Raw genomic sequence first — 25,382 nt, 5'->3', positions numbered from 1 at the left:
CATTGCGATACAGGACCCAATATTTGCTAGTTGCCAAAATTAACTGTCCAGCTCGAGAAAAAACGGTACATAAGAAGTTGATTGAGCGAAGAAAACAAATTCACAAAAAGATACTTACTCTTCCTTCTGGATTCTTGTCCGGGTGATATTTCTGAGCCAATTTGAAGTACGCTCTTCTCACTTCGCTCTCAGTGTACTCTTGACCCGGAGTCAGACCTAGTTTCTCAAACGCCTCCTTCTCGTTAAACGACCCAGGCTTCTTCGCAACCTCCTTCCTCCATGTATCCAAACAGTCTCTTAGAAGCGCCACTGGATCCCCAACATTCCAATTCGGAAACTTTTGGGTGTTACAAAAGTTTCTCAGGTAGAAAATGTTGACGAACAATTCTCCTTGCAACTGCGGATAGAAAACAACTGGCAACGAGCAGTACTGATAAACTGCTTTGTTATTACTTCTCAATCGTGGCGAAAAGTCAGCAATATGTTGAGCGATCTTCAAGATCAAGTGTTGTCTCATAGAGTTGGACCAGATCGCTTCTGGTGTGTCGTATTCTCCGAGGAACACAGTTGCAAATTGATTAGCACCGTGGTTCTCCAAGAAATAAACCATTGCATGCGGCAAGAGGGCTCCCAATATGCTGGTTCTCATGACGTCGGAATTTGTGTCATCCACTGCTCTGAATGCCTGGCAGCAGAAACATAATTACATATCGCAAACAACAGGACAATCAGAAAAATATTATCAAATCAAACTACGAAAATTTTTTAATCTACGAAATTGCTTATTTAATCACTTTTGACAATTTTCAAACAAAATGTTAACATATCACGATTGTTTCGGTCTCACAAAAGTGGTAACTTGAAACCAAACCTCGTCACAAAAAAAACAGATCAACTCCGTGCCAAAATCGAAGGTCCAAATCAAACTGATTTTGTAGTATAGACTCCTGATAGACATTAATTTTTTGATATTTCTAAGTCCCTGCCTGTTTGGTGTGCGTGTAATGAAGCAGTTCTGAGATGGGGAGGATGTTGGATCCAGTGTACATGAGTATGAAGAAGAAGAGGCCGGAGGTGTAGAGTCGGGACACCAGTGGGTTGTCTAGCATGATGTTATGCACCAGGTACACAGTCTTTTCCACTATCACTGGATCGAATGTCAGCAACAACTAAAATAGATCAAGCTCACTTATCCCGTGTATATGTCATATGTAAACACAGCCAACAGACAGTTGGAAAAGAGTCAATGAACGCAAGTAAACAGAAAAAAATACTGACTTGAAGAAAAAAATTGATGCACTTAAAGCTCTTTGAATTTCTAGAACAATTTTTAACTGACACTTTTTACTTAAATTGACTGAACTTGAAAAAACTGGATTGAAAGGTAAGTTTTTTTATTTCGCTGGGAAATCTGAAAACTAAATTCTAGTTTCGAAACTAGAAATCGATCATTTTTTCGTGACCTTTACACTTTTGGTTTTCGATATTGGAGTTTGCCTTGCTCTTAACAGAAGAAATGAATTGAACTAAAAAAAAACTTAAATTCAAACTGCGAAAAATCAAATTTGAGTCTGAACATAATTCATGACTTTTCCTGAAAATTTTTTTTAAAAAATCATCGCGACCCATATAAGAGTCTGAACTACGTTCATCGACGCTTAATATTATCACATGTATATCTTACAGCAACTTACCAACAGATCAGTACTGCTGAAAATTTGTAATTCTTAAGATGTTTTACTAGTATATGCTAGAAAAAATACTGTTTGCGTCTATTGAGGATCTACTTAAATAGAACTTTAACAATTATTCAAAAACTTTCCGTCAGTTTTCCCTAAATATTTTTTCAGATTTTAAATTTTAAATACAAGGGACGAAATTCTTCCTGTCATTTCCGTACAACTATATTTTAAACCGGTAGTCTTCATTTTTACAGCTAACTAACGCTAATCAGTTTTAACAGTCATAAAAATACGAGTTTGAGAACCTACCTGCACGAGGTGAGGCAAGTTGGCTGGCTCCGACAGCATTCGTCTGATCCTTGGCAGAGGCCTGATGACAGCTCCTGCTGCATCTCTGCTGCTGTAGAGGGAGCATATCTTATTCAGGATGTTCAACACTCTCACACACAGCTCCGACTCATTCATCACTGCCTGGTCATTGGCCAATATTGCCCACTTCAACTGCGAGATATTTCTCATCGTCTTCCAACCTTGGAAAAAATATTTTTAGCCAAATACAGAAAAAAAAGAATTTTCAGATCTTTTTGGCAAATAACATGAATTCAGCTCAAATCTTGACGGCACACGAGTGCATATTAAACTTATTTCATTTATGCGAAATAAAAGTATTTGAATTCGTAACTATTGGACGTACCTTCCATCCCTTGGGCCCAGAATTTCGTCTTCGAGTCAAAAGATCCTTTGCTGAACATTTCTTTCACATCTTCAAATGAGATTGGCCCCTGCTTCTTGTTATCAGTTTGAGTATAGAACCACTCTTTCTCGCTCGAAGCGCCTCCAGTCATTTCAGGGGAAGCTTCGATCAAATTCGACTGCAAAGGCACCGTGGCTCTCGTTGTATGCAAATGAGCTAAGGTCAACAGTTCTACCAACACTTTGACTCCGTTACAGTCCAATAGTAGCTTCGCGTTTCGCTCATTATTCATCAAAGCCTCGATAAACTGCACCAATCGATCTCGCTCGCCTCGCTCATTTGTTTTCTCTAAGTTCTGGAAAATAAACTGAGTGTCGTTGAAAGGACCAATGTCTGTATGGCATTTTCTATATACAATTGTCATCGCTTGCAGACAAATGCACCGCATATCGCTTCTCTGCGATGTCAAAAATCGATGATAGAGATCGTTGAAGAAATCATAGGGGCTCTGGAAAAATAGTTTGTCTTCACTTTCGTCTAAGAGAACCCTTAAGAAATAGTCTCCGATTTTGATCTCTTCTGCAAGACACGTGTAGCGCACTTGGAACTCCCTGTGGTTCCAAGCAATGTTCTCATTTGCCGACAATTCTGTGTCGGTCGTGAATGCTCTCAGTTCATTCTCGAGTGTCTCGCGAACTTCTTCTCTAGTCTAAAAAGCAATCAGTTGGAAAACAACTTTTTGGATTCCCTAGAACGAGAAAAAAAATTCAGATTACAAGCAAAAGAAGGCAATGAGTGTTTTCAATGCTGGTTACCTTGTGGTTCCAGATAAGGTTAGATATCTGGTGGTCCTGGTTGAAGTTGTAGTAGAACAGGGCCCAGTTCTCACCCGCCTTCACCCTTTGTCTCCTCCTCCTCAACACAATCGGTCGGTTCTCCTCTGAACTCTTCTGGTTCAGGCCACCGCCTGCAGAAGGAGGAATGCCCAGCTTGCCTTTCCAGTGGGAGAGATACCTGAAGCCATATGCAACTTGAAACCCATCACACATTCATTAATTAATGTTTCGCAGCAGCGTCACAGAAGTCGAGAAACGTGCTTTTTTCAAGCGTAAACTCAGTTTCCAACGACTGGAAGCTTTACTGGCATTGTTCTACAGCATTAGTCAATGACAGTTAAAAAACAGCCAATGAACGCAAAAAAAAAACAGAAAATAAATACTGACTTTAAAGATTCAGCTTTCGAATGTCAAAGAAAATAGTTGTCTGAATTTCAAGAAAAATTTATGATTGGTGCTTTTTTGATAACATTAACCCAGCTTGAGAAAACTGGATAAATAAGAAAATTTTTATTTCAGCTGGGAAATTTGAAAATCAAAATCCACTTCGAAACTAGAATCGAAACTAGAAGTCGATCACGTTTTTCGTGACTTTTACACATTTTCTGTTCGATATTAGAGTTTGCCTTCCTTTCAACAAATGAAATGAACTGAACTTAAAAAGAAATCAAGCCAAACTGCGAAAAATAAAATTTGAGCCTGAACATATTTCAAGACTTCCTGAAAAAAAAATCATCACGACCCATAGAAGAATCTGAGCTACGTTCATTGACTCCAAAAAAAAATTGGGGAAAATTTTTTTAATGTGGTAAACTTGTTCGAAAACCATCATCACTGAGGCAACCAAAAAGTGGAAACGAAAACGGCAAATTTCGTCAAAATTGATATTTAACATCAATCTACGGTAGGCAGTAGAAATGCAATTCGCTTTAATGAAGAAGCCAGCTAGAGTGTCCCGAAGCTTAACTCGCCACCAGAAAAAGTACAACACTTCACAAGTACCATTCGTGCAGTTTCATTCAAATGTTATCAAACGTTGAAGCTACCTTTCTACTTCATGTGTCGGAATGTTAATGTTGATGAGTTTCTTTGGCTTGGAGCTCTGCTCCTGTGCCACCTTCAAATTGTCCGGTCTGACCAAAAGTAGCTCGAATTCATTCGAGGGCGGTGTCTCGTCTGACAGGAGGAAAGACAAGAGTCCCGCTGGGAATATCCTCTTCAGGAGATCTAGGGCCTCATCGTTGCCTGTGTACCACAGCCCGATCAAGTAGCGACTCAGTTGTCTGTAAAAAAAAAGTCAGTTAGTATCTTGTACCAATTAAACAGAGATTAAAGAATTTTCAACGTTTACAAATTAGTGGTACATAACGCATGAATACTCAATTCATAAATTGTACATGATTCGGTTCGGTACCACTCTGCGTATCTGCAAGGATTCGAACAACTTTATTTAATTAATCTGATTCTTTTTCTTCGTAACCCGGATAATCTCCTATAATCATTAAACAATGGTTTATCATTATAAATTCTAACCTTGACGCCAGCATTTTCCGGTCCACTCCTCTCGCACCAGGTGTGATATCAGTGAACAGTGCTGTCAGCAAATGCTTAGGAAATGCACCTTCCGCAAGTGCCAACTCCTGCATGTGTCTGGCGTTAGTCTCTGTTCCTTCCTCTATCAGAGCTCGCATGATCATACCTGCCGAAATAAATTCGACTCACCTCGAGATATTGTCGATTTTTTTTAGATTTAATCATTATCGTGTTCGAATATGTATGCGGTCGATGAGAAATCAAATTATTTCGTCCGTCTTTAGAAAAAATACCCGACTTCTGTGCAAGTAACAGAGGTTTCGAACGCAGTAACAACTTCGGAACACAACTATAAACACAGAGGTTAAGCTGCGCTCCGCAAACACTAGCAGGAAAACGACAAAAAGCACTTTTTATAAAGTGAAATACGAAAGGAGAGAAAAAGCCTCGAATTAGTAAAACTTTGCTACGCATGGGCCACGAACGCTTAACAACCGTCAAACACTAGTCACAAATAAAGCAGCTACATATGTTAACAAATTGCCAATACCATTCTGCAAAAGTGGCACCGATTACAAATAGACTCAATTTTGCAAGTAATAATTTGGATTATAACAAACTGAAGGCCTCCACACTAACTTTGCATGTAACAAATCGCAATGCATAAAACCACATGATGTATAAATTATGCATTCCAAAAAAATTGCTCTTAGAAGATATTGAGTTAGAAAGTTTCTGTAATCGAGTTTAAAGTATTGTTATGTTGTTTGAAACAAATAACTTGTTTCGGTTCCTTTGATGAATTTAAAATGTATCAACTGTGTTAATTTATTACTATTCGAAAAAAGGTTAGAAAAAATACTCGTACTATAACACTAATGCTCACTAGTCCGTAGGTGTAATACTCAAACTGAATAGATTTTTGTCGATTTTTTTACGGAGGTGAGAGTACGCAAGTTATGCAAAAAAGGGTTTAATCAATTTAAATGACAATTCAAATGTCCTTTTGCGAAATGAAATAGCCAGCGACGATAAAGAGGAGACACCGGAGGCAATGATGGAAAGAAATAGATGAAGTGTCACGAGCGAAAAAAGAATCAGATCAGCGGTTTTTCTCAGCACCGGGGAAACTTTCAGAATCTTTCAAATCAGCTCGAACCTTGGCTAAGAAGGTTTCAATATGATAAAAATCACACAACCATGTACTATGTTTTTATTTGATTCCTAACCTGTCTGCGCTGCAATCACAATTCAAACATTAATTGAAAGGATGAGCTTGCAATTTCGAGTATTTACCTCACATAAGCCTAACCAAAACTGATAGTCTATTTAAAAGACGAAAAAAGCCAATATTTCCATCGAGCAACGTAAATACAGAACAATACTGCTTGAATCAGATTAAAGCCCAGAAGCTTTCCCTTCGCACGCAATATCAAGTACAAATTGAAAAACTTCTCATCTTGTAAGAAGTTATTACTTCATCTTGTAGGAAGTTATTTGGATCATTAAGTTATATCAATGCAATTTGCAACAAATTTATTAACCGCAGACGCTACCCGTTATTAGAAAACTGGTAAATAGCTCCATTAATTATCCTATGTTGGTATTTACCAAACCCTCATAACTTAACGAAAAATAGTCCCGGTTGAAACAAGTTTTTAAATTTAAGCTCATGACATCATAATATTTCAGATGCAGTGAAAATTCTGACGGCTGATTTGAATGCCAAATTTTGTCTGAATAATGCGAAAGTCTGACAATACCATACCGAAACATTCCATCAATTTCTTCAAAAAGGGAAACGAAAAACCGTAGCACACAGAAAAATAAAAAAGTGTCAAAAATTCACAGAAACCGAAAAAAAACTCGGTGGAAAATACATTATTTTTAATCTCTTTGAATGTCCAGAAGCCAATGATTGACACATTTTTGATACAACTAACCCAATCAGAAAAAACTGGATCAATAGATAACTGATATTCCGCTGAAAACTCGTGTTTTCGCGCCGTTTTCACTTGCGTAATTTGAGAGCGATTTGCGTTCATTTTTCGAACAATTTAATTGATTGGTAATATGAAATTTTAGAAAAATCATCAGAAAAATCCCATAACTTTAATTAGGTTCCCCACAAGCATCAAAGTAACTAGCGTTTAACGCACCTCCGGTGCTTCGAATTTTAAACAACTCATAAAAAACCGCATATATTGAAAAAAGATCGGCATACTTTGAGTTTACTCTGACAGCACCCAATTGAGTTGCTAAATTCGTAATTACAAATTTTGCAAGTTTTTTAATACAAATTTTGAAAAACCATAAATTTTTGTGAAAAGTTCCATGAAAAACTCAAAATGAACTAAAAAACGTCGCATCTCGGAAATTAAAAGCAACCGAGCAGTCGCAAATGGAAGCAAGATTTGCCACCCGTGATAGTACTCTTACAGTACCCAGCTACAACGTTGGGAAATTCAAACTTTGAGAAACTTCAAACTTATCTTTTCTAAAAAAAGATATATTTTTTTGAAAACCAGATGAAATGTCACATCTCGAAAATTTCCAAGATTTGAGCTGTCTTATTTGAAGGCAATATTCACAATCCTTGACAGTACTGTGACAGCACACAACTACAGGATTGAAAATTTCAATTTTTGCAATTATGTAATTATAAGTTTTCTGAAAATTACAAAAATCGTCGCATCTCATTAACTAAAAAGATTTGGGCATTCTTAACCCCTGAGGTTACTCTGAGAGCCACAACTCAGTTAAGGAATTTCAAGTTTTGAAAAAAGTTTCAAGTCAAGTTTTCGGAAATTTTTTCGAAAAAATCCCAAAAATGTCATATCTGGGTTTTGAGCAGTCATATTTAGACGCAAAACTTGCAACTCCTGAGAGTACCCTGACAAAGCCTCAATATAGAGATTAGAACTTCAAAATTTGTGAATTTTATATAATCTAAGTTCTCTGAAAAATTTTCGAAATCATCACATCTCGAAAACTACAACGGTTTGAGAAGTGAAATTTGGAGGCAAGATTTGCAACCCATGAAAGTACCCTGACAGCACCCAACTAGTGGGTACAATTTCAAACATTTTCTAGAAAATTTTGAAAAATCTCGAAAATGGCCGTATCTCGTAAATTAAAAGGTTTTGGTTATTCATATATGGAGGCCAGAATCGCAAAAGCTGGGAAAACCCTGACAACATCCCACTATTGAGTTGCTAAATTCAAACTTGATGAAATAAACATTGAACTTGAACTGGAAAACCAAAAAAAAAATTAAACATTGCAATATCGGATATTGAAAATTGAAAAATTGAAAAGCGTACAGCCAAATTTTGTCAAACCTACTGATTTGGAAAATTTCTGAGTTATTAATAGGGCACTGTTGTGTGAAACAAAAGACTTTTTTCGCTTCAATGGATGATTTAAAAAAGAGCCCTTTGTTTTAAATAATAACGAATCAAATGTCAAAGCACGTGGCCTTATATTGGCAATGCGACTTTTAATTGCAACTTGGTTTAAGAAAAAGTTGTATCCTACTATCACACAACGCTTTGCTCTGATCATTTTTTGTCAAGTTCTGGGGCCTCAAAAATTTCCAATTCGCCAAGGCTCTGGACTAATTTATGCGCTCTGTGCAGAATTTATTTGTGATACTAGAAGCATAACGCAATTTATTCAAGCATGGCCAACTGTTCCACACTATACACCCATTCCAAATTGAATTGCGACAATCTATTTGGTCGTATTAAGTTCGCACTACTCAAATAAAACCACTTGATTTGTGATACTGTCTAAAATTTATGGTTTTTAATATTTATGTACCAACAACTATTCGACACCGATTAAGAAAAATTCCGAAAATGAGCATATCTGGTAACGAGCATAACGATCAGTCTGTGTTCATACATTCTTTTAAGTTAATATAAAAGCATATTGTCAGTTTTTTAGGCTGTAACTTGAGCAGTAAAAGTAAAACTAACAACACACCGTTATAAAAGAATCAATGAACGCAAGAAAACAAAAAAACTTCAATTGTACAATTTCAAGTAAAACAAGACTGCTCGTATCAAGGCGAAGCCCTGAATGTTCCGACTGCCTTTTAAGGTTTATGGAGCAGCAGCAATAACATAAAAAAATTAAATGAAATAAAAAAAATGAAAATTTTTTTTCTTAAATTTGAAAATTTTTGTATAAAAATCATCCCCCCACACACCATACAAAGTACAAAAGGATAGATTTCGCTCCTTGTAACAAATCAATTATGGTACATAAGCTTCTTTTAACCAATTTGGAACGATTTCTAAGACGGATTAACTCTCCGCTTACGCGTTAATAGCGCGAAATATATCGCGCGTTAATTGTCCCAAATTGGCCAAAATGGCAATCTTTAAACCCCCGTAACTTTACGAAAAATGATCACAGGTGAAATATCTTTTCAAATTTGAGCTCAGTGCAACAATACCTTTCGAATGATCTAAAAAAAAATTCCGTCAAAAATGGCTAGTTAAAAAGTCGAAATTTGTCTGAAGAAAAAAAACCCACCCGAGCACAAATATTCCGTTACTTTCGTATCGAAAGTCGGAACAATAATATATGCCCAAACGCTCGTTGAATTTCAAGAGCAAAATATGATTGACACTGTTTTGATAAAAATAACCCAATTTGAGACAACTGGATCATAGCTAAATCTTTTATTCTGGAAAATCAAAATATCATTTCGAAACTAGAAGTAGATCATATTTTTCGTGACATTTACGCTTTTGCTGTTCGATAGTTGACGTTGCCTTCCTTTGAACTTAAAAAAAATTAAGTCCAACCGCGAACAATCAAATTTTAGCCTGAACAAACTTCAAGACTTGTTCCCAAAAAAAATCACCAAGACCTATATAAGAGTATTCACTACGTTCATGACTAAAAACAAAATTTTTTAATTTGTCTTTTTTATTGATTTATTTTTGCAACAGCACTAACCTGCACTTTTTGTGATTGACATGGATGGATGTTGGAATAGTTTGAAAATGATTCTGCCCAACTTGGCCACTTTGTCCAATAGCTTATCGAATGTAGCACCATCCGTAGTTTCACTGTAGGGTGCACACAAAGCGTACGTGATGAAATCTAGCAGTGCACTTATGATTAGCGCACCACTGCCTCTGGAGAGGTGGATCGAGAGGAGGTCCAAGAGACTGTCGACGAATTTGTCGGAGGCTAGAAGGGAGGCCTTGTTGTTCTGCTCTTGTTTCAAGTCGTAGTTGTCATGCATCGGCTAAGAATAGGCTCACACTAATCTCATGACAATTTTTGAATTACATCTGGTTTCATATTACAGAGTGAAGGCAAGATCAAACGAACTCTATTACGATTTACTCAAGCGTCAGCTTAAAAATGACGCAGTGCTAGTTTGATATCGAGAACTCTTCTTTTCCAAGACAATCAAATACATTCATCTAAATCTTTCAGAACAAACCTGCATGAGTGCACATAGCATTTCCACAGCTGCATGAGTGACACCACTGTCTGCTCGACGCAACGCTTTCACCACCTTCTTTCCCAGTTTTTCCCTCACACTGAAAAAAAATCAGGATTTAATTTGATGTACATGTACAGAATAGCAGTTGATATTAATTATATTATTTCTATGCTCAACGGTACTAATCCAAACTTTCTTTCCAATTTGATTAACGTTACAAAAAATAATTGCATTTAGGGTGAAAATTAACTACCGACACCACACCCAAAACTAATGTCCATTTTCATCAATGTATGGATTCAATGTTACCAATACCATTAGTATGGTAGGCTTCACACAAACCTAGATTTAAAGTAGGGCTTTTGAATAATGCACTTTATTTAGCCTCAACCACCATGATTAGACAAACACTACAAACCTAACAAATCTTTGAAATTTGCGGCTCCACAGACTAGAAAATTTAAGGTTAACATATTCATGATGTTGCAAAGTTGAACAAGTAGGCGAAGGAATTCTTTGAAAGCCTTTGCGAATAGCTATGAACAAAACAAACATATATTTCCCGTGTATAGAGACACTCGTCAAGACCAAACAGCCAGCCCAAATTGAAGTTGAAATGAAACCTGAAATGAAACCTGATTCTTCCGTAAAAAATCTATTTAAAAAGCAGATGCCCAAAAAAAACATCTAATACAAATACGTCAGTACTTTCTTTGAAAAAATCTTTCGGAGAAAAATGTCCCGAAAAAAATTTCAAATCAGGCAACAGACAGTTGGAATGGTGTCCAAAAAGACAAGAAAGATAAAAAATAGCCCACTGACATTTGGCAAAAGAGCAATGAACTCAAGAAAACAGAAAGAAAACTGATTTAATTTTTGAAAATTCATATTTCGAAATTCAAATAAAAAACAGATGCAATTAAAACACTTTGAATTTCACAAAAAATTATGATTAGCGCTTTCTGAGAAAATGATCCAAAAAGAACTGGACTGAGAACTGGATCAATATGTACAATTTATCTCGCTGGTAAATCTGATAATTAAATTTCATTTTCGAAACAAACGTTTCTACAAGTTTGTTATAAAAGGAAAACAAACTCCTTCATCGAGCGTCAAAGAAAAAAACTTACAAAAAAACTTGAAAATCAAATAGCGAAAAATCATAATTGAGCCTGAACAAATTTTTCGAGTTTTTCCCGAAACTAAAAAAAATTATCAGCACCTTTATAAGAGTTTGAGCTACGTTCATCGACTCATAGAAATTATAATTATCTTCAAAATTAGAAGTAGATCTGCGACCTTTTCACTTTTGATGTTCTATAATGGATTTTGACTTTCTTTTAACAAGAGAAATTAACTGAAATTCTTTTAACAAGGGAAATGAAAAGGAAATGAACTGAAATCAATCGAAAGCCAAACCGCAAAAAACTTAACTTAATCATCACGACCCATACAAATGCCTTTACTTCTTTCATTGACATTTAAAACAACTTACATAGGTGTATTCACTTCGTCCATTAACACATAATCTAACCCAATCTGTCATTAATTTTTTTTGCTCCGCTGGGATGATTTCTAGTCTCCTTTTAAAACTGAAAATCAATCTACTTCTTAGACAATTGTCACTTTTGCCATTGCAATGTGTAACTTGCTTACCATTTAAATTTATTTAAAAGTTCCATTTTCAAAATTGACTTGACTTGAACTTGAAAGGAATTAGGAATTAGGTTGCTTGTACAAACAATATCACGTCTAAATTGAAAGTCTTAATTCCTAAGCCTTAATTCCTTCGTGATTCGATTATCCAGAAACTAAAACAGTCAAACTAGACAGATGATATTCCTGCAAGCAACTATCATCACAGCTGAACAAACAGGACGTTTCGAATAAAAATGTAGACAACAGAAAGTTAGAAAGAAGTTGATGAACTCGGTGAAGCTAAAAACATTGCCAACAGACAGCTGAAAAAGTTTAGAAGAACAAAGAGACCGAAAACAAACTTGCTGGAAAATTTTTGAAAAATTGTTAACATTTCGAAGGAAAAAACATACCACGTTGAAGCGTTTTCGAGCTTCAAAAACTAATTATGTTTAGCACTTTTCTTTGTAAACTTATCCCATTCAGAGAAAACTGGTTGAATGGGTATTTTTTACTCCGCTGGTAATTTAGTAACTTGAATCCCGGCTTTGAAACTAGAAGTTATTCAGGTTTTTCTTGACCATTTCACTTCTGCTGTTCGATAACAAAATTTGCCTCCGCAAAGTTTGGCTTCACAAAGAATTTAACAAAGTATACGAAGTGAACTTAAAAAAATCATAAGCCAAACCGCAAAAATAAAATTTGGACGTAAACAAATTTTAAAACTTTTTTTTCTGAAAAAAAAATTCAAAACTATATGAAATTTGCCATTGAAATGTGTAAATTGCTTACCATTTAAATTTGATTAAAATTTCAATTTTCCAAATTTACTTGACTTGAACTTGAAAGGAAACCAAAGTTAAATGACAAAAAAAACTAGGTTGCTTGTACAAATGATATCACGTCTAAATTGAAAGTCTTAATTCCTAAGCCTTAATTCCTTTGTGATTCGATTATCCAGAAACTAAAACATCCAAACTAGACAGATGATATTCCTGCAAGCAACTATCATCACAGCTGAACAAACAGGACATTTCGAATATAGACAACAGAAAGATAGAAAAAAATTGATGAACTCGGTGAAACTAAAAACATTGACAACAGACAGTTGAAAAAGTTTAGAAGAACAAAGAGACCGAAAACAAACTTGCTGGAAAATTTTTGAAAAATTGTTATTATTTCGAAGGAAAAAAAACACGTTGAAGCGTTTTTGAGCTTCAAAAACTATTTATGTTTAGCACTTTTCTTTGTAAACTGATCCCATTTAGAGAAAACTGGTTGAATGGGTATTTTTTACTCCGCTGGTAATTCAGTAATTTAAATCCCGGTTTTGAAAATGGAAGTTATTCAGGTTTTTTTGACCATTTCACTTCTGCTGTTCGATAACAAAATTTGCCTCCACAAAAAATTTAACAAGGTAATGAAGTGAACTTGAAAAAATCATAAGCCAAAACGCAAAAATCAAATTTAGGCGTAAACAAATTTTAAAACTTTTTTTCTGAAAAAAACAATTCAATACTATATGAAATGAGCAGAGCCAACATACAGTTAAAAACGTGAATGAACTCAATTAATCAAAAAATAAAACTGACTCGTTTTTTTTTTTGAAAAAATATCAACTTTTTATTTTCCAAGAAAAAAGAGACGGTCTTAAAGCTCTTTGAATTTCTAAAACACATTTTTTTCTAAAACACTTTTTTTTATATAAAACTCGCCCAATTAAAAAAAACTGAATCAATTGGTTAACTTTTATTAAGTTAGAAAATAGTAAATGAATGCAAAGAAACAGAAAAAGTTGACTTGTAAACTAAAAATATAGGGCAACCAATCATTAGCACTTTTTTGATAAAATTAACCAAGTTTGAGAAAACTGGATTATTAGCAAAAGTTTTTAATACGCTGGGAAACCTAAAAACTAAATACCACTTTCGAAACTAGAAGTTGCTCACATTTTTTCGTGCCATTTCAGCTTTCAAAATTTGGGAGTTCATTTTGCCTTCCTTCTAGCAAATGAACTAGAATTGAACCCAAAACTGCATTAACACCTAAGTACATTCATCTTTGCATTAACAAGTATGTAAGCACTTCTTTTGTTATAAGAGCATTCCAGGACTTTTCCTGAAAACAAAAACGAAAAAAAAATTCCCACGACCATTATGAGAATCTCAAACATGTTCGAATCTCAAAATTCTCTTCGTTTTCAAAAAACGACTTTGCCCCAAAACGATCTTTTTATGAGTCACACTTTCTTCATAAAACTAACCCAATCTGGAGAAAACAGGCTCAATAAATATCTACTTTATTCTGCAAGGAATTTTAAATTTTGAAATCCGTTTTCTGAAGTATAAACATTTATGTTTTTGCGCAATTTGAAATTTTATTAATTGAGAAGCAAGTGTATTCGAATACAAAACTTTTTCGCAAAATTGATCAAATTGAATTTTTTCGAAAAAAATAAACAAACATAGCCAACACAGTTGTTCGAAAAGAGTCAGAACGCAAGGACCCAAAAAACACTGATTTATTTCTTTAAAAAAAACTTCAACTTTCGAACTTCAAAGTACAAAATATATGTCCTTAGCCCTCTTTTAATTTGAAGACGAATTTATGAGTGACACTTTTTCGAGATAAAATTGACCCAATCTGAGAAAACTGGGTTTATGGCCTTCTGTTAAACAAAGGACATGAAAGGAACTTCAAAAGAAATCAAAAGTCACACCTCGGAAAAGTGAATCTGAGCCTAAAAAATTTCTAAGACTTCCGAAAAAACTTTAAAAAATCATCGCGACTTGTACACAAAGGCCAAGCTGCGCTTCGCAAACACTTGCGAGAACACGACCAAAGAGCAGCTCTATCGAGTGAAATAAAAAAGAGTAGAAATAAGCCTCGAATTAGCAAAAAAACTCGGCTACATGTCGGATTCGAATCTGCAACCTAGCAAATTTGAGTCTCACGCACTAACCACTCAGCCACGGATGTTTAAAACAAAACAAGCCGCCAATAACGCAGCTAAAATTTGCCAATTCGATGCAGCAAAAGAAGCGCCAAATACAAAAAGACAAAATTTTGCATGTAATAAATTCGAAAGCATAAAGCCAAATCATTTATTAATTATGCATTTACAAAAAATTTGCGATCTCGAGTTGGAAATTTTCTGAAATAGAGCATTTTGTCATTGTACTGCCATTTGAAACAAATAAATTTTTTCGGTTCATTTGATGAATTAAAAATGCATCAGCTGTGCTGACTTTTTACTAATAAAATGTCAAAGCACATTTGATATAATACTGCTACCACAGCCTACCGATTCAAAGTGCCATCAAAAGTAGCACTTTTATTTGCGGCTTAAACTGGAAAAAAATAAAGGTAGTACTAATACACTATGCTTCGCAAGTGTAATAAGAGTCTGAACTACGTTCATCGACTCAAAAACAACCAAATTGCAGGTCTCAAAAAATGTGTCGTAAAAACACTGCGATGGTTTTTTTCGGAAATTTTGCTCTTCGTTTTAAACTTTTGCGACTGCTCACCCAGTCATGAGTCCGAATGCGTTGAAACCTGGCTTGGATGCCACTAGTCTTCTGATGGCTCCGAACTGCGCATGAAGATCTTCTTTCGGAGTGACGTCATTATCTCCGTCCTTTTCCAGCAACGCTATCAATGCTGCTTGCACTAATTTGTCACGTGCCTAGACAAATCATAAAACTGGTTAATCAATAGTTTTTCTATGATTTCAAACCCAGTCTCTTCTTCAAAACATTTTAATCCATTTGCATTTACGATAAGACTTCCACAGTATTCTTATATGTTAGACATCGTAGCTAGCAAAAGTTTTATAATTGTATATTATTATAATTGTTTACTCTCGGGTTCTCAAATTGGTTTCTATAAATGTGCGTTTCCTGATTCATAGCTCGCGTTTCCGTAGAACTTTTAGAGGTTTCATTAAGCGGGACACATTCTACAGCTGGTTAACATAAAAAGGGGATATATATTTTTTTGACCTTGGGAGTGTATACGTCATGTCGAGTGTTCAAAGCAAACACAAACCCCCATTGAAGTCCAGCTGGCTTCAACAGGCATTCAGAATTTCGATATTTTACATAGGATTTATGAAAGTAAAATCATTATTCTAGATTGTAATGTACAATGCTGGTTGCTGAGTTGACCCATAAAAGTCAAGCTTTCAGAGGATAAAATGAGACGCTCTTCTAATCCGATAAATGAAGACAGCAGTATAAAAAAAACTCACGTCTGATGGGTTGGCCATTGAGAGTCCATTGTAGCTGATGTTGGCATTGAATCGGTCTACTGCAATTTTGAAAGACCTTCCTGCAACAGACAGATGGCCGATTGAAATTGTTCTTTCATTAAATATCGATAGAGGAATAGTCGCATCCAGGGTTGGGAAAAAACGTTACATATTGAAAAAATCAATTAAACAGCGTATTTTTTAAAATAAAAATTAAGTTTTAATGTTTTTTTAACAGTTCATTCAGTTCTAACTTTCTGCCCTCACACTGATGCTCTCAAAGATATGCGGCAAGAAAAATATGAGTCAGATAATCATCTTTTCTTTTTGCTACGAAACGTTTAAGATGATCCGGTGTGCCGCTTTGTAGAGATTGAGCCGATTTAATAAGGGAAGGCGGCTCACACCCCTATCGCAGCGGTCGGACTCCCAGACAATGCTAGTTTTTTTGCGATAAAAGTTAACACTGTTTTTTATTTTCTGTTTAAAAACTTGTTTTTTTTCCTTGTTTTAAAACATTCCCAACCCTGGTCGCATCCATTTCAAACTAAATTGGTCCTTTTATGAATTGAAGTCAAATTTGAACGTTCGTCATGCCTACCAGAGAAATAAACAAAGCCAATCGAAGAGCGGAAGAGTAATGAACGCAAGTAAACAAAAAAACACTGAATTTGTTGAAAAAATCTCCACTTTCAAATTTCAAAGAAAAAAATAGATGCCCTTTAAGCTCTTCGAATTTCTAGAATGATTTATGATTGGCGATTTTTTGATAACATTAACCCAAAGTTTTTATTCCACTAGAAATCTAAAAATTATATTCCACTTTCGAAGCCAGAAATCATTCACGTTTTTTCGCGCCGTTTGCACGTTTGATTTTGAAGAGTGCTATTTACGTCACTTTCAGCAGATGAATTTCAATTGAACTCAAAAAATGCATATATACCTTAGTGCATCAATACTTTAAGACTTTTTTTTGCCACAATGAAGTTTTGCCACAACGAAATGTGATCTGAATACAACGTAATTTACCGAAGCTGCATTGACAACTTCCAACTTCTTCACAGATTCGACCATAGGTCTAGTCTCGTCTACCGCCAGAACTGCAAATTCTGATTCGCTATCAGACGTGACGAAATTACAGTTTTCCTCCGTAGTCTCGTCCGACTCGACTTCTACATTCGCTACGTTTTTGGAATTACAACATTTGGCAAAATGTCCCTTCTTACCACAGTTCCGACAAGTTACATTTCTAGCTGGACAGCTTTGTTTATGATTAGCAGAAAACCTGTTTCCACAAAAGTAACAAAGTTTTGCTTTCTCCATATTAGAGTTTCCTTTCGCTTTGTTATTTGTTTGAGCCCGATTGATCCTAACCGACAGCTTTTTCCCTTGCACAGAAAACGTCGCTTCCTGCTTAATGCGCGCACTCTGAGCCGAATTGGACCCTTGATGGGAGAAAATGCCCGATGCTGACGGACACCCGTGTTGTTTTTGTAGATTGGTAGCAGTTTGGGCCCTTTTCTCCTGTAATAACGCTGACTTCAACGTTTCTTCAGGAGTGGTCCCCGGGCGAATACAGAGTTCTCTTTGAATATCCTTATACCTCATAAAACTGATACCTCTTTAAATAAGTACTTTAACAAATCATGTCATGACACTAAATTGTGTCAACTTAAATCTTTCATAAGTCGACTAGAGAGTGAACGAATAAGCTTGCTTAGAATTGAACCGAGGTTTGACAGGTCGATAGCGACCTTGATAACCAACAATAGATTAACGGCTTACAAAAGAATGACGTCATAAGGAACAATGAATAATACAGTACTACACATTAAACAACACCGCACCACACTGAGATAAAAAAAACGAAAAAAAAAAAAATCAGCAAGACCTATATAAGAGTCTTCACTACGTTCATTACTCTTAATTAGACATTAAATCTGAATTATTAAATCCGTTTATGATTAGCAGAAAACTTGTTTCCACAAAAGTTACAAAGTTTTGCTTCCTCCATATTAGAGTTTCCTTTCGCTTTGTTATTTGTTTGAGCCCGATTGATCCTAACCGACAGCTTTTTCCCTTGCACAGAAAACGTCGTTTCCTGCTTAATGCGCGCACTCTGAGCCGAATTGGACCCTTGATGGGAGAAACTGCCCAATGCTGACGGACACCCGAGCTGTTTTTGTAGATTGGTAGCAGTTTGGGCCCCTTTCTCCTGTAATAACGCTGACTTTAACGTTTCTTCAGGAGTGGTCCCCGGGCGAATACAGAGTTCTCTTTGAATATCCTTATACCTCATTTTCGAAATGAAAAGATCTCTCACCACTTCCTTCTCCTGATCAATCGTCCAAACACACAGGGCTGCTTGTCCCGTAGGACGCAAATAGAAAGCTTCCAAACTTTCGCGTTCGGCATGCACGGCATTGTAAATTTGCAGACGTTCAATTATGTAGTTTTTCTCCTTTCTGAAGAGAAGAACACAATACTCGTGAAATTCTTGAAAAGAGATTGCACTGAGGTCCGCATGCGAATAGCCTTCTGAGCACAGAGAAAAGAAGACGAGACTTAATTCTTTGTTCTACTTCGTAGAAATACACACCAGGTTCCACTCTGGGACCTTTAGCCCGACGTTTCTCATTCATCTCTGCCACTCTACGAGCAGCTGCATCGTTTCTTGCTATGCGATTAGCTATGGCTGCTGCATCTTCATCGATTCCCACAGCCTCCGGTTTTGGAGCTGGATCATCGTGTACAACTCCTGGCGGTTTCAGCAGCTCACGAGGATCGCACCTTTCCCGTAGAGTGATGGCCAAACTGAATTGCCCTATCCAGGAGTCCCAACTACTGGGTGGATCGGCTGTTGGTTTAAGCCAGAAAACTGAAACGCCTAACAGGTCAGTCCGGTCGTCTGATACCGGAACTGCTGGCTGCGCCATGTGATAACTCAAAGAACTGAGAAAGCTAGTCAAGACTTAATTCATCTTGATATATAAATAATAAGTACTTTAACAAATCATGTCATGACAATAAATTGTGTCTACTTAAATATTTCATAAGTCGACTAGAGAGTGAATGAATAAGCTTGCTTAGAATTGAACCGAGGTTTGACAGGTCGATAGCGACCTTGATAACCAACAATAGATTAACGGCTTAGAATAGAATGACGCCATAAGGAACAATGAATAATACAGTACTACACATTAAACAACACCGCACCACACTGAGATAAAAAAAAAACGAAAAAAAAATCAGCAAGACCTATATAAGAGTCTTCACTACGTTCATTACTCTTAATTAGACATTAAATCCGAATTATTTATAGATATCTAATCCCGTTCTCAAAAAATACTTGATAGATCTACTGCAGTAGCATCGACATACGATTTGATGATAGACAACAATTCTGCAAATAAAAGGCTCTCATATAAATCATGAGAACAAGAGCAGCTGTCATTCAATTGGTATTTCTCTCACAGTCATTTGCTCTGACTTTGCCATCAACATAGACATTTTGGATATTCACTAACCAGTGGACATCTGTACCATCTTGAGGAGTGACATCTCAATGTCGTCCTCCACCTGTCCAAATAGAGGGGTGACTCTTTTGCCCCTGTCCACAGGACACATCTCAATACTCACAAAGTGGTTGCCACTACTCCGCACACTGTCCAACAGAGTGGCCAAGAGAGAGTCTCTCTCAGTTGAGAGATACTGTCGGATGCCACACTTGACGTACTCTATCGTGAACAGCTGAGGGTTCGAGGAGTCCCGCACAACCGCAAACACCTGAATTGTGACAGATTCGGAAAAATGATTCAATTTTTCTCATGTGACTCAATTCCTCGAAGGGTCAGACTAATTAAGAAACAGGATGCAGGTAACAGTAGGTTTTTGCAGACGCCGATTTCATAATTCTTTTGATTAGACCTTCAATACTTCTTTTGGGAATAAATTTCAGAATCTTCCTACATCTTATCTTATGTATAAATTATTTCAAACACAAACATTGCTTGTACAAATTTAGCATAGCCAACAGAGAGTTGGAAGATAGCCATTGAAAGCAAGAAAGCAGCAAAAAATCTCAACTTTCGAATGTCAAAGAAAAAAATATGGCCTTAAGCTCTTTGAACTTCACGAAAAATTTATAATGACCATTTTTAGATAAAATTAATTCAATTTAAGAAATTGGAAACTAGATCAAGAGGTTGGAAACTTGATCAAGTTTTTATTCCGCTGGAAAATCTGAAAACTGAAATCCACTTTCGAAATTAGAAGTCGATCACGTTTTTCGTGGCCTTTACACTTGGGCAGTTCGATTTGGCTTTCTTTAAACAAAAGATATGAACTGAACCTAAAACAAAACAAAAGTCTCAAACAGCGAAAATCAAAATTGAGCATGAGCAAATTTTAATAATTTTTCCTTAAAAAAATAATTAGGGTGTTAATCTTTCCATCTTACATCTGAAAGTGGTTTAAGATTGATGGCACTATATGTGGAGATGTCTCGTTCAATGATGGCCTTCTCAGTCACACACAACAGCCTCCTAGTGGGTTCCAGTGTCCTCGTGGATATCTTGGATACTTTGAACTCCACGATAGACGTCAGGGAGTCGTCGTCACTGAAATTCCATTTATCATTATACACAAACACTAGCCAGAACACGACAAAAAGCAGCTCTAAGACTTCGAAAAAGTGCAATAAGAAAAAGTAAATTAAAGACAAGAATTAGTATAAATTCCCCGACGTCTCGGACTCGAAACCTACGCCCTATTACGCCCTACATGTTATGAGTCTCACGAACTAACCACTTAGCCACGGACTCGTAGTCCATCACAAACACTAGCCACAAATAAAGGCGAGAACAGATGCTATGTAATTTCCAATGTTACAGATCGTGATTATAGCAAAAAGGCACATAAGTGAACACTTTTAATGAACACTTTAAACATACACAGCCTTAACTAAATACCCTCAAAACCATATCTGCCAATCTTATCTTATGTATTGAATTTTAGTAGAAATAATCGTATTGACATGCCGCGAATAAAAATTGAACCCCACTTACTAAAAATACGCTACTTTCACGCAAAACACTTAAAATGAAAAGTGGACTGTACATTTTTTTTATCACTTTCACATAGTTTCAGCAATAATTCAAGTTCAATATAGCTTACAAACTACCAATATGACATGTATAGCTAACCTGAAGTTCCCAAGTCTGTAGTTCTGGAAATTGGAGTATAAAATCCCCTCCTTGCACTTAATGCACACTCCCACGTGTTGATCGGCATTTCTAATTGCTAAGTCAATCAGCTCCTTTCTTCCAGTGCACGAAAAAACGTGCTAAATAAAAATGAAATGTGACAATATATAATTTTGTCTTCAATCAACATATGCAAGGGAATGAATTAACTTTTAGTGAGGGCGAAGAAATTAGCTAAAACCAACGTTTTGGTCAATTTCTTTCTAACGTCATACCTAAGTTTTGAGAGCTCGGAAAATCAATTTTGTCGGCTTAAAAAATTTCGCGTCTGGAGTAAACAGCATCATGCAGTACAATAAAAGCAAAAAAGATACAATATATGCTTTAAGTTTGATTACCAAACTTTGAACATAGCCAACAGACAGCTGGAAAAGAGTCGATGAACACAAGGAAACTATAAAAAAAATTGACTTGTTCCTAATAAAAAATAGCTTCTTGAAGCTCTTTGAATTTCGAGAACAATTTATAACGACAACTTTTTTTTGATAAACTTCACTCAATTTGAAAAAATTGGATTATTGGGAGAAGTTTTAATTTCGCTGGGAAATCTAAAATTTAAATTCCACTTGCAAAACTAGAAATCGATCATGTTTTTTCGTGCCATTTTAGCTTTCATAATGGGAAAATACATTTTGCCTACCTTCTAGCAAATGAACTTAAATTGAACTCAAAACGTGCATATATACATAATGGCAATCATTTGTGCAATTATAAGTATGAAAGCACTTCCTATATTATCAGACCATTGAAACACTTTTCCTGAAAAAAAAAATGAAAAAATCACGAACAAAATACAAGGCTGAATAACGTTCATTGACTTTAAACGCAACCAACAGAGAATTTGAAAAAAAAGCAGTTGAAATGCAATGAAACAGGAAAAAAAAACATGACTTGTTGTTTGACAAAATCTGTTACTTTTGAATTTCAAATTAAAAAACTAAATGGCCTTAAAGCTCCTTGAACTTTTAAAACATTTAATGATTGAAACTTTCTTGATGAACTTGACTGGATCACTGAGAAAACGGGGTCAATAAGTAGATAATTGGTTTCACTGGGAAATCTGAAAAAATTTTACTTTCGAAACTACAAGTCAATTACGTTTTTAGTAACCTTTATACTTTTGCTTTTCGAGTGGAGTTTGCCTTCATTTCAACAAAGGGACCAAATTGAACTTCAAATTAAAACTGAAGTCAAACGGCGAAATAGCTTATTTGAGCCTGAACAAAATTTTAAAAAAAACGGAAAAAAAAACCATCACGATCTGTAAAACTAGCGTGTAACGCACCTTTGGTGCTTCGAATTTATGGTAAATCACAAAACTGCAGATATAAGAAATAAAATTTGCATCCTTTGAATGTACTCTGACAGCGCCCAATTACAGGGTTGGTAATTTCAAATTTTGTAAAGTTATTCAAGTTTTTTTTATATTCAAAATTTGAAAAACCATACAATTTTGTGATTTTTTTTATATCTAAGTTCGTTGAAAATTTTTAAAATGACAGAAAAACGCCATTTCTCGGAAACTTAAAGAAGAGGAGCGGTCGGATTTGCACCCAAGATTTGCAACTTCTGAGAGTACTCACAGTACCCTTCTACAGGGTTGGGAACTTCAAAATTTGAAGAACTTAAACTTAAAATTCTCAATTTTTTTTAAAAAAGTGACATATCTCCAAAACTACAAAAATTTGAGCACTCATATTTGGAGGCAAAAATTGCAACCCCTGAGATTACTCTGACAGCCTCTGAAAACTTTTTTTGAAAAGAAAAACACAACAAACGTCTCATCTCGAAAACTAACAAGATTTAAGCACTCATAGTTGCAGGAAAATCTCGCAACCCCTAGTAGTGCCTTGACAAAGCCTCAATACAGAGAAAGGATCTTGAAAACTTTATATCTAAGTTCTTTGAACATTTAAAAAATAAGACATTACAAACGTCACATCTCGGATGCTAAAAACATTTGAGCAGTCGCAATCGGATGCAAAATCTGCAACATGAAACTCCTGAGAATACCTTAACAGTACTTAACTCCAAGGTTGAGAATTTATATTTATATTAAGTTTTTAAAATCTAAGTTTTCTGAAAAAATAAAAATAAAACAGAAAACACGTCATAATTCAAAAACGAAGGATTTGAGCAGTCATTTGGTGTCAAGATTCGCAATCCATAAGAGTACTCTCAGAAAGTACTCTGACAGCCCCACTAAAAACGAGAATTTCAGATTTAGCAAAAACAATCAAATTCAATTTTTGTGAAAGTTTTTTAAAATCATTAAAAACGTCATATCTCGAAAACTACAAGGATTTGAGAACTGACATTTGGAGGCAAGATTCGCAACCCCTCAGAGTACCCTGGCAACACCCAACTACAGTGATGAGAATTTTAAATTTTGTAGACTTTTCATTTGAACAAAATCGTCATAAATCAAAACCGCATCAAAACGAAAAAATTAGCTTGAACATATAAATTCACAAAAGCACGACGCAATACCGAAATCGTAGAAAAAACAATCGAGGTAGTTCAATAATTCTCCTGGTAATCCAGTAAAAATCAGCTGCGGAAATGTATCTGATGTACCAAGGAAAAGACTGGGAAAATCGAATTAGAAAAAAGAATTATCAAAAACTAGAACAAACTCAGTTTGTAAAGTTATCACGATAAGAAGTCGCGGAACCAAATCATTAAGATAAAAGTGTTATCACTTTGAAAAAGCTGGCAAACCATTCGGGGAAAGGTGTCATCATTAAGATCAAAAGTGAACAAATTTGAGTCAGTTCAAACAAACAATCAAAAAAAAACAATACAAAACCTGTTTCTGGAAAAATCACGGGCAGAAGTCGCAAAACCAAATCAATTAGGGATAGGTGTCATCATTTAGATCAAACATGAGCCAATTGCATCAGTACAAACATACAATCAAACAAACTACAAAAGCCCAGATTCTGAAATAATCATGAACAGAAGTCGCGAAACCAAATCATTTGGGGAAAGGTGTCATCGATTAGTTCAAAAATTTAAGAAATCAAAAAAACTCAAAATAAAACAAAAACAAATAAAGCTCAGCTTCTGAAAAATCGTTGGCCAATTTGCTATCCAAATCAATTGAGGAAAGAAGTCATAATTAGGATGAATGTAAAGAACTAATCAGTGAATGAAAAAGCATTCGCAAGAAAAAGATTCTAGTTTGAACAAAATCGCAATATTTCAAAACCGCACTAAAACGAAAAGATTAGTACTATTACAGATTTAAAACCAATAGACATTCACTTCGCATAAATCACAGATAGAAGTCGCGAAACCAAATCATTCGGGGAACGGTGTCATGATTAAGACCAAAAGTGAACAATTTTGGGTCAGTACAAACATACAATCGAAAAAACAATACAAAACCTGTTTCTGCAAAAATCACGGGCAAAAGTCGCAAAACCAAATCAATTAGGGATAGGTGTCTTCATTTAGGTCAAACATGAACAAATTGCATCAGTACATACATACAATCAAACAAACTATTAAAAAACCTCGAGATTCTGAAATAATCAAGGTCAGAAGTCGCGAAACCCAATCATTTGCAGAAATGTGTCATTTCAATCAATCCTGCACAAAATTGAATCAGTAAAAAATTACAATAAAACAAATAAAACATAGCCTCAGTTTCTGAAAAAAAGACGGGCAGAAGTCGCAAAACCAAATCACTTAGGGAAAGGTGTCATCACTTAGATCAAACATGAACAAATTGGATCAGTACATACAATCAAACAAACTATGAAACCTCAGAATCTGAAATCATTAAGGACAGAAGACGCAAAAACAAATGATTTGCAGAAATGTGTCATTTCGATCAAATAAGAACAAATTTGAATCAGTACAAACATACAATCAAGCGAACTATAAAAGCTCAGATTCTGAAATAATCATGGACAGAAGTCGCGAAACCAAATCATTTGGGGAAAGGTGTCATCATTTAGTTCAAAGGACTAAGAAATCAAATCAACTCAAAATAAAACAAAAACAAA

The 25,382-nt window shown here is 35.5% G+C and overlaps 2 protein-coding genes across 3 annotated transcripts in view; one reads left to right on the top strand and one right to left on the bottom strand.

Annotated features, from left to right (window-relative positions):
* The window catches only part of LOC134841641 (dnaJ homolog subfamily C member 13-like), a 554,774-nt gene that overhangs the window by 18,656 nt on the left and 510,736 nt on the right, over positions 1-25,382 (bottom strand). For both annotated transcript variants that reach the window (XM_063857677.1, XM_063857685.1), the window contains exons 8-21: positions 21,310-21,449; positions 20,565-20,724; positions 19,633-19,891; positions 16,106-16,185; positions 15,384-15,541; positions 10,213-10,312; positions 9,717-10,011; positions 4,746-4,911; positions 4,259-4,495; positions 3,192-3,390; positions 2,377-3,085; positions 1,992-2,212; positions 987-1,169; positions 119-685 (exon numbers count right to left, since the gene is read on the bottom strand). In XM_063857677.1, the coding sequence (XP_063713747.1) occupies positions 119-685; positions 987-1,169; positions 1,992-2,212; positions 2,377-3,085; positions 3,192-3,390; positions 4,259-4,495; positions 4,746-4,911; positions 9,717-10,011; positions 10,213-10,312; positions 15,384-15,541; positions 16,106-16,185; positions 19,633-19,891; positions 20,565-20,724; positions 21,310-21,449 (3,474 nt within the window). The remainder of the gene's footprint in view (positions 1-118; positions 686-986; positions 1,170-1,991; positions 2,213-2,376; positions 3,086-3,191; positions 3,391-4,258; positions 4,496-4,745; positions 4,912-9,716; positions 10,012-10,212; positions 10,313-15,383; positions 15,542-16,105; positions 16,186-19,632; positions 19,892-20,564; positions 20,725-21,309; positions 21,450-25,382) is intronic.
* LOC134841795 (DNA replication complex GINS protein SLD5-like) overlaps positions 1-25,382 on the top strand; it is a 493,875-nt gene that overhangs the window by 232,301 nt on the left and 236,192 nt on the right. The gene's annotated exons all lie outside the window — the stretch shown is intronic.

This window comes from Symsagittifera roscoffensis, chromosome 1 (assembly GCF_963678635.1).
Source record: "Symsagittifera roscoffensis chromosome 1, txSymRosc1.1, whole genome shotgun sequence".
Taxonomy (NCBI): domain Eukaryota; kingdom Metazoa; phylum Xenacoelomorpha; order Acoela; family Convolutidae; genus Symsagittifera; species Symsagittifera roscoffensis.
The sequence above is the reverse complement of the archived record's forward strand: the minus strand, read 5'-3'. Positions and strand labels throughout refer to the sequence as shown.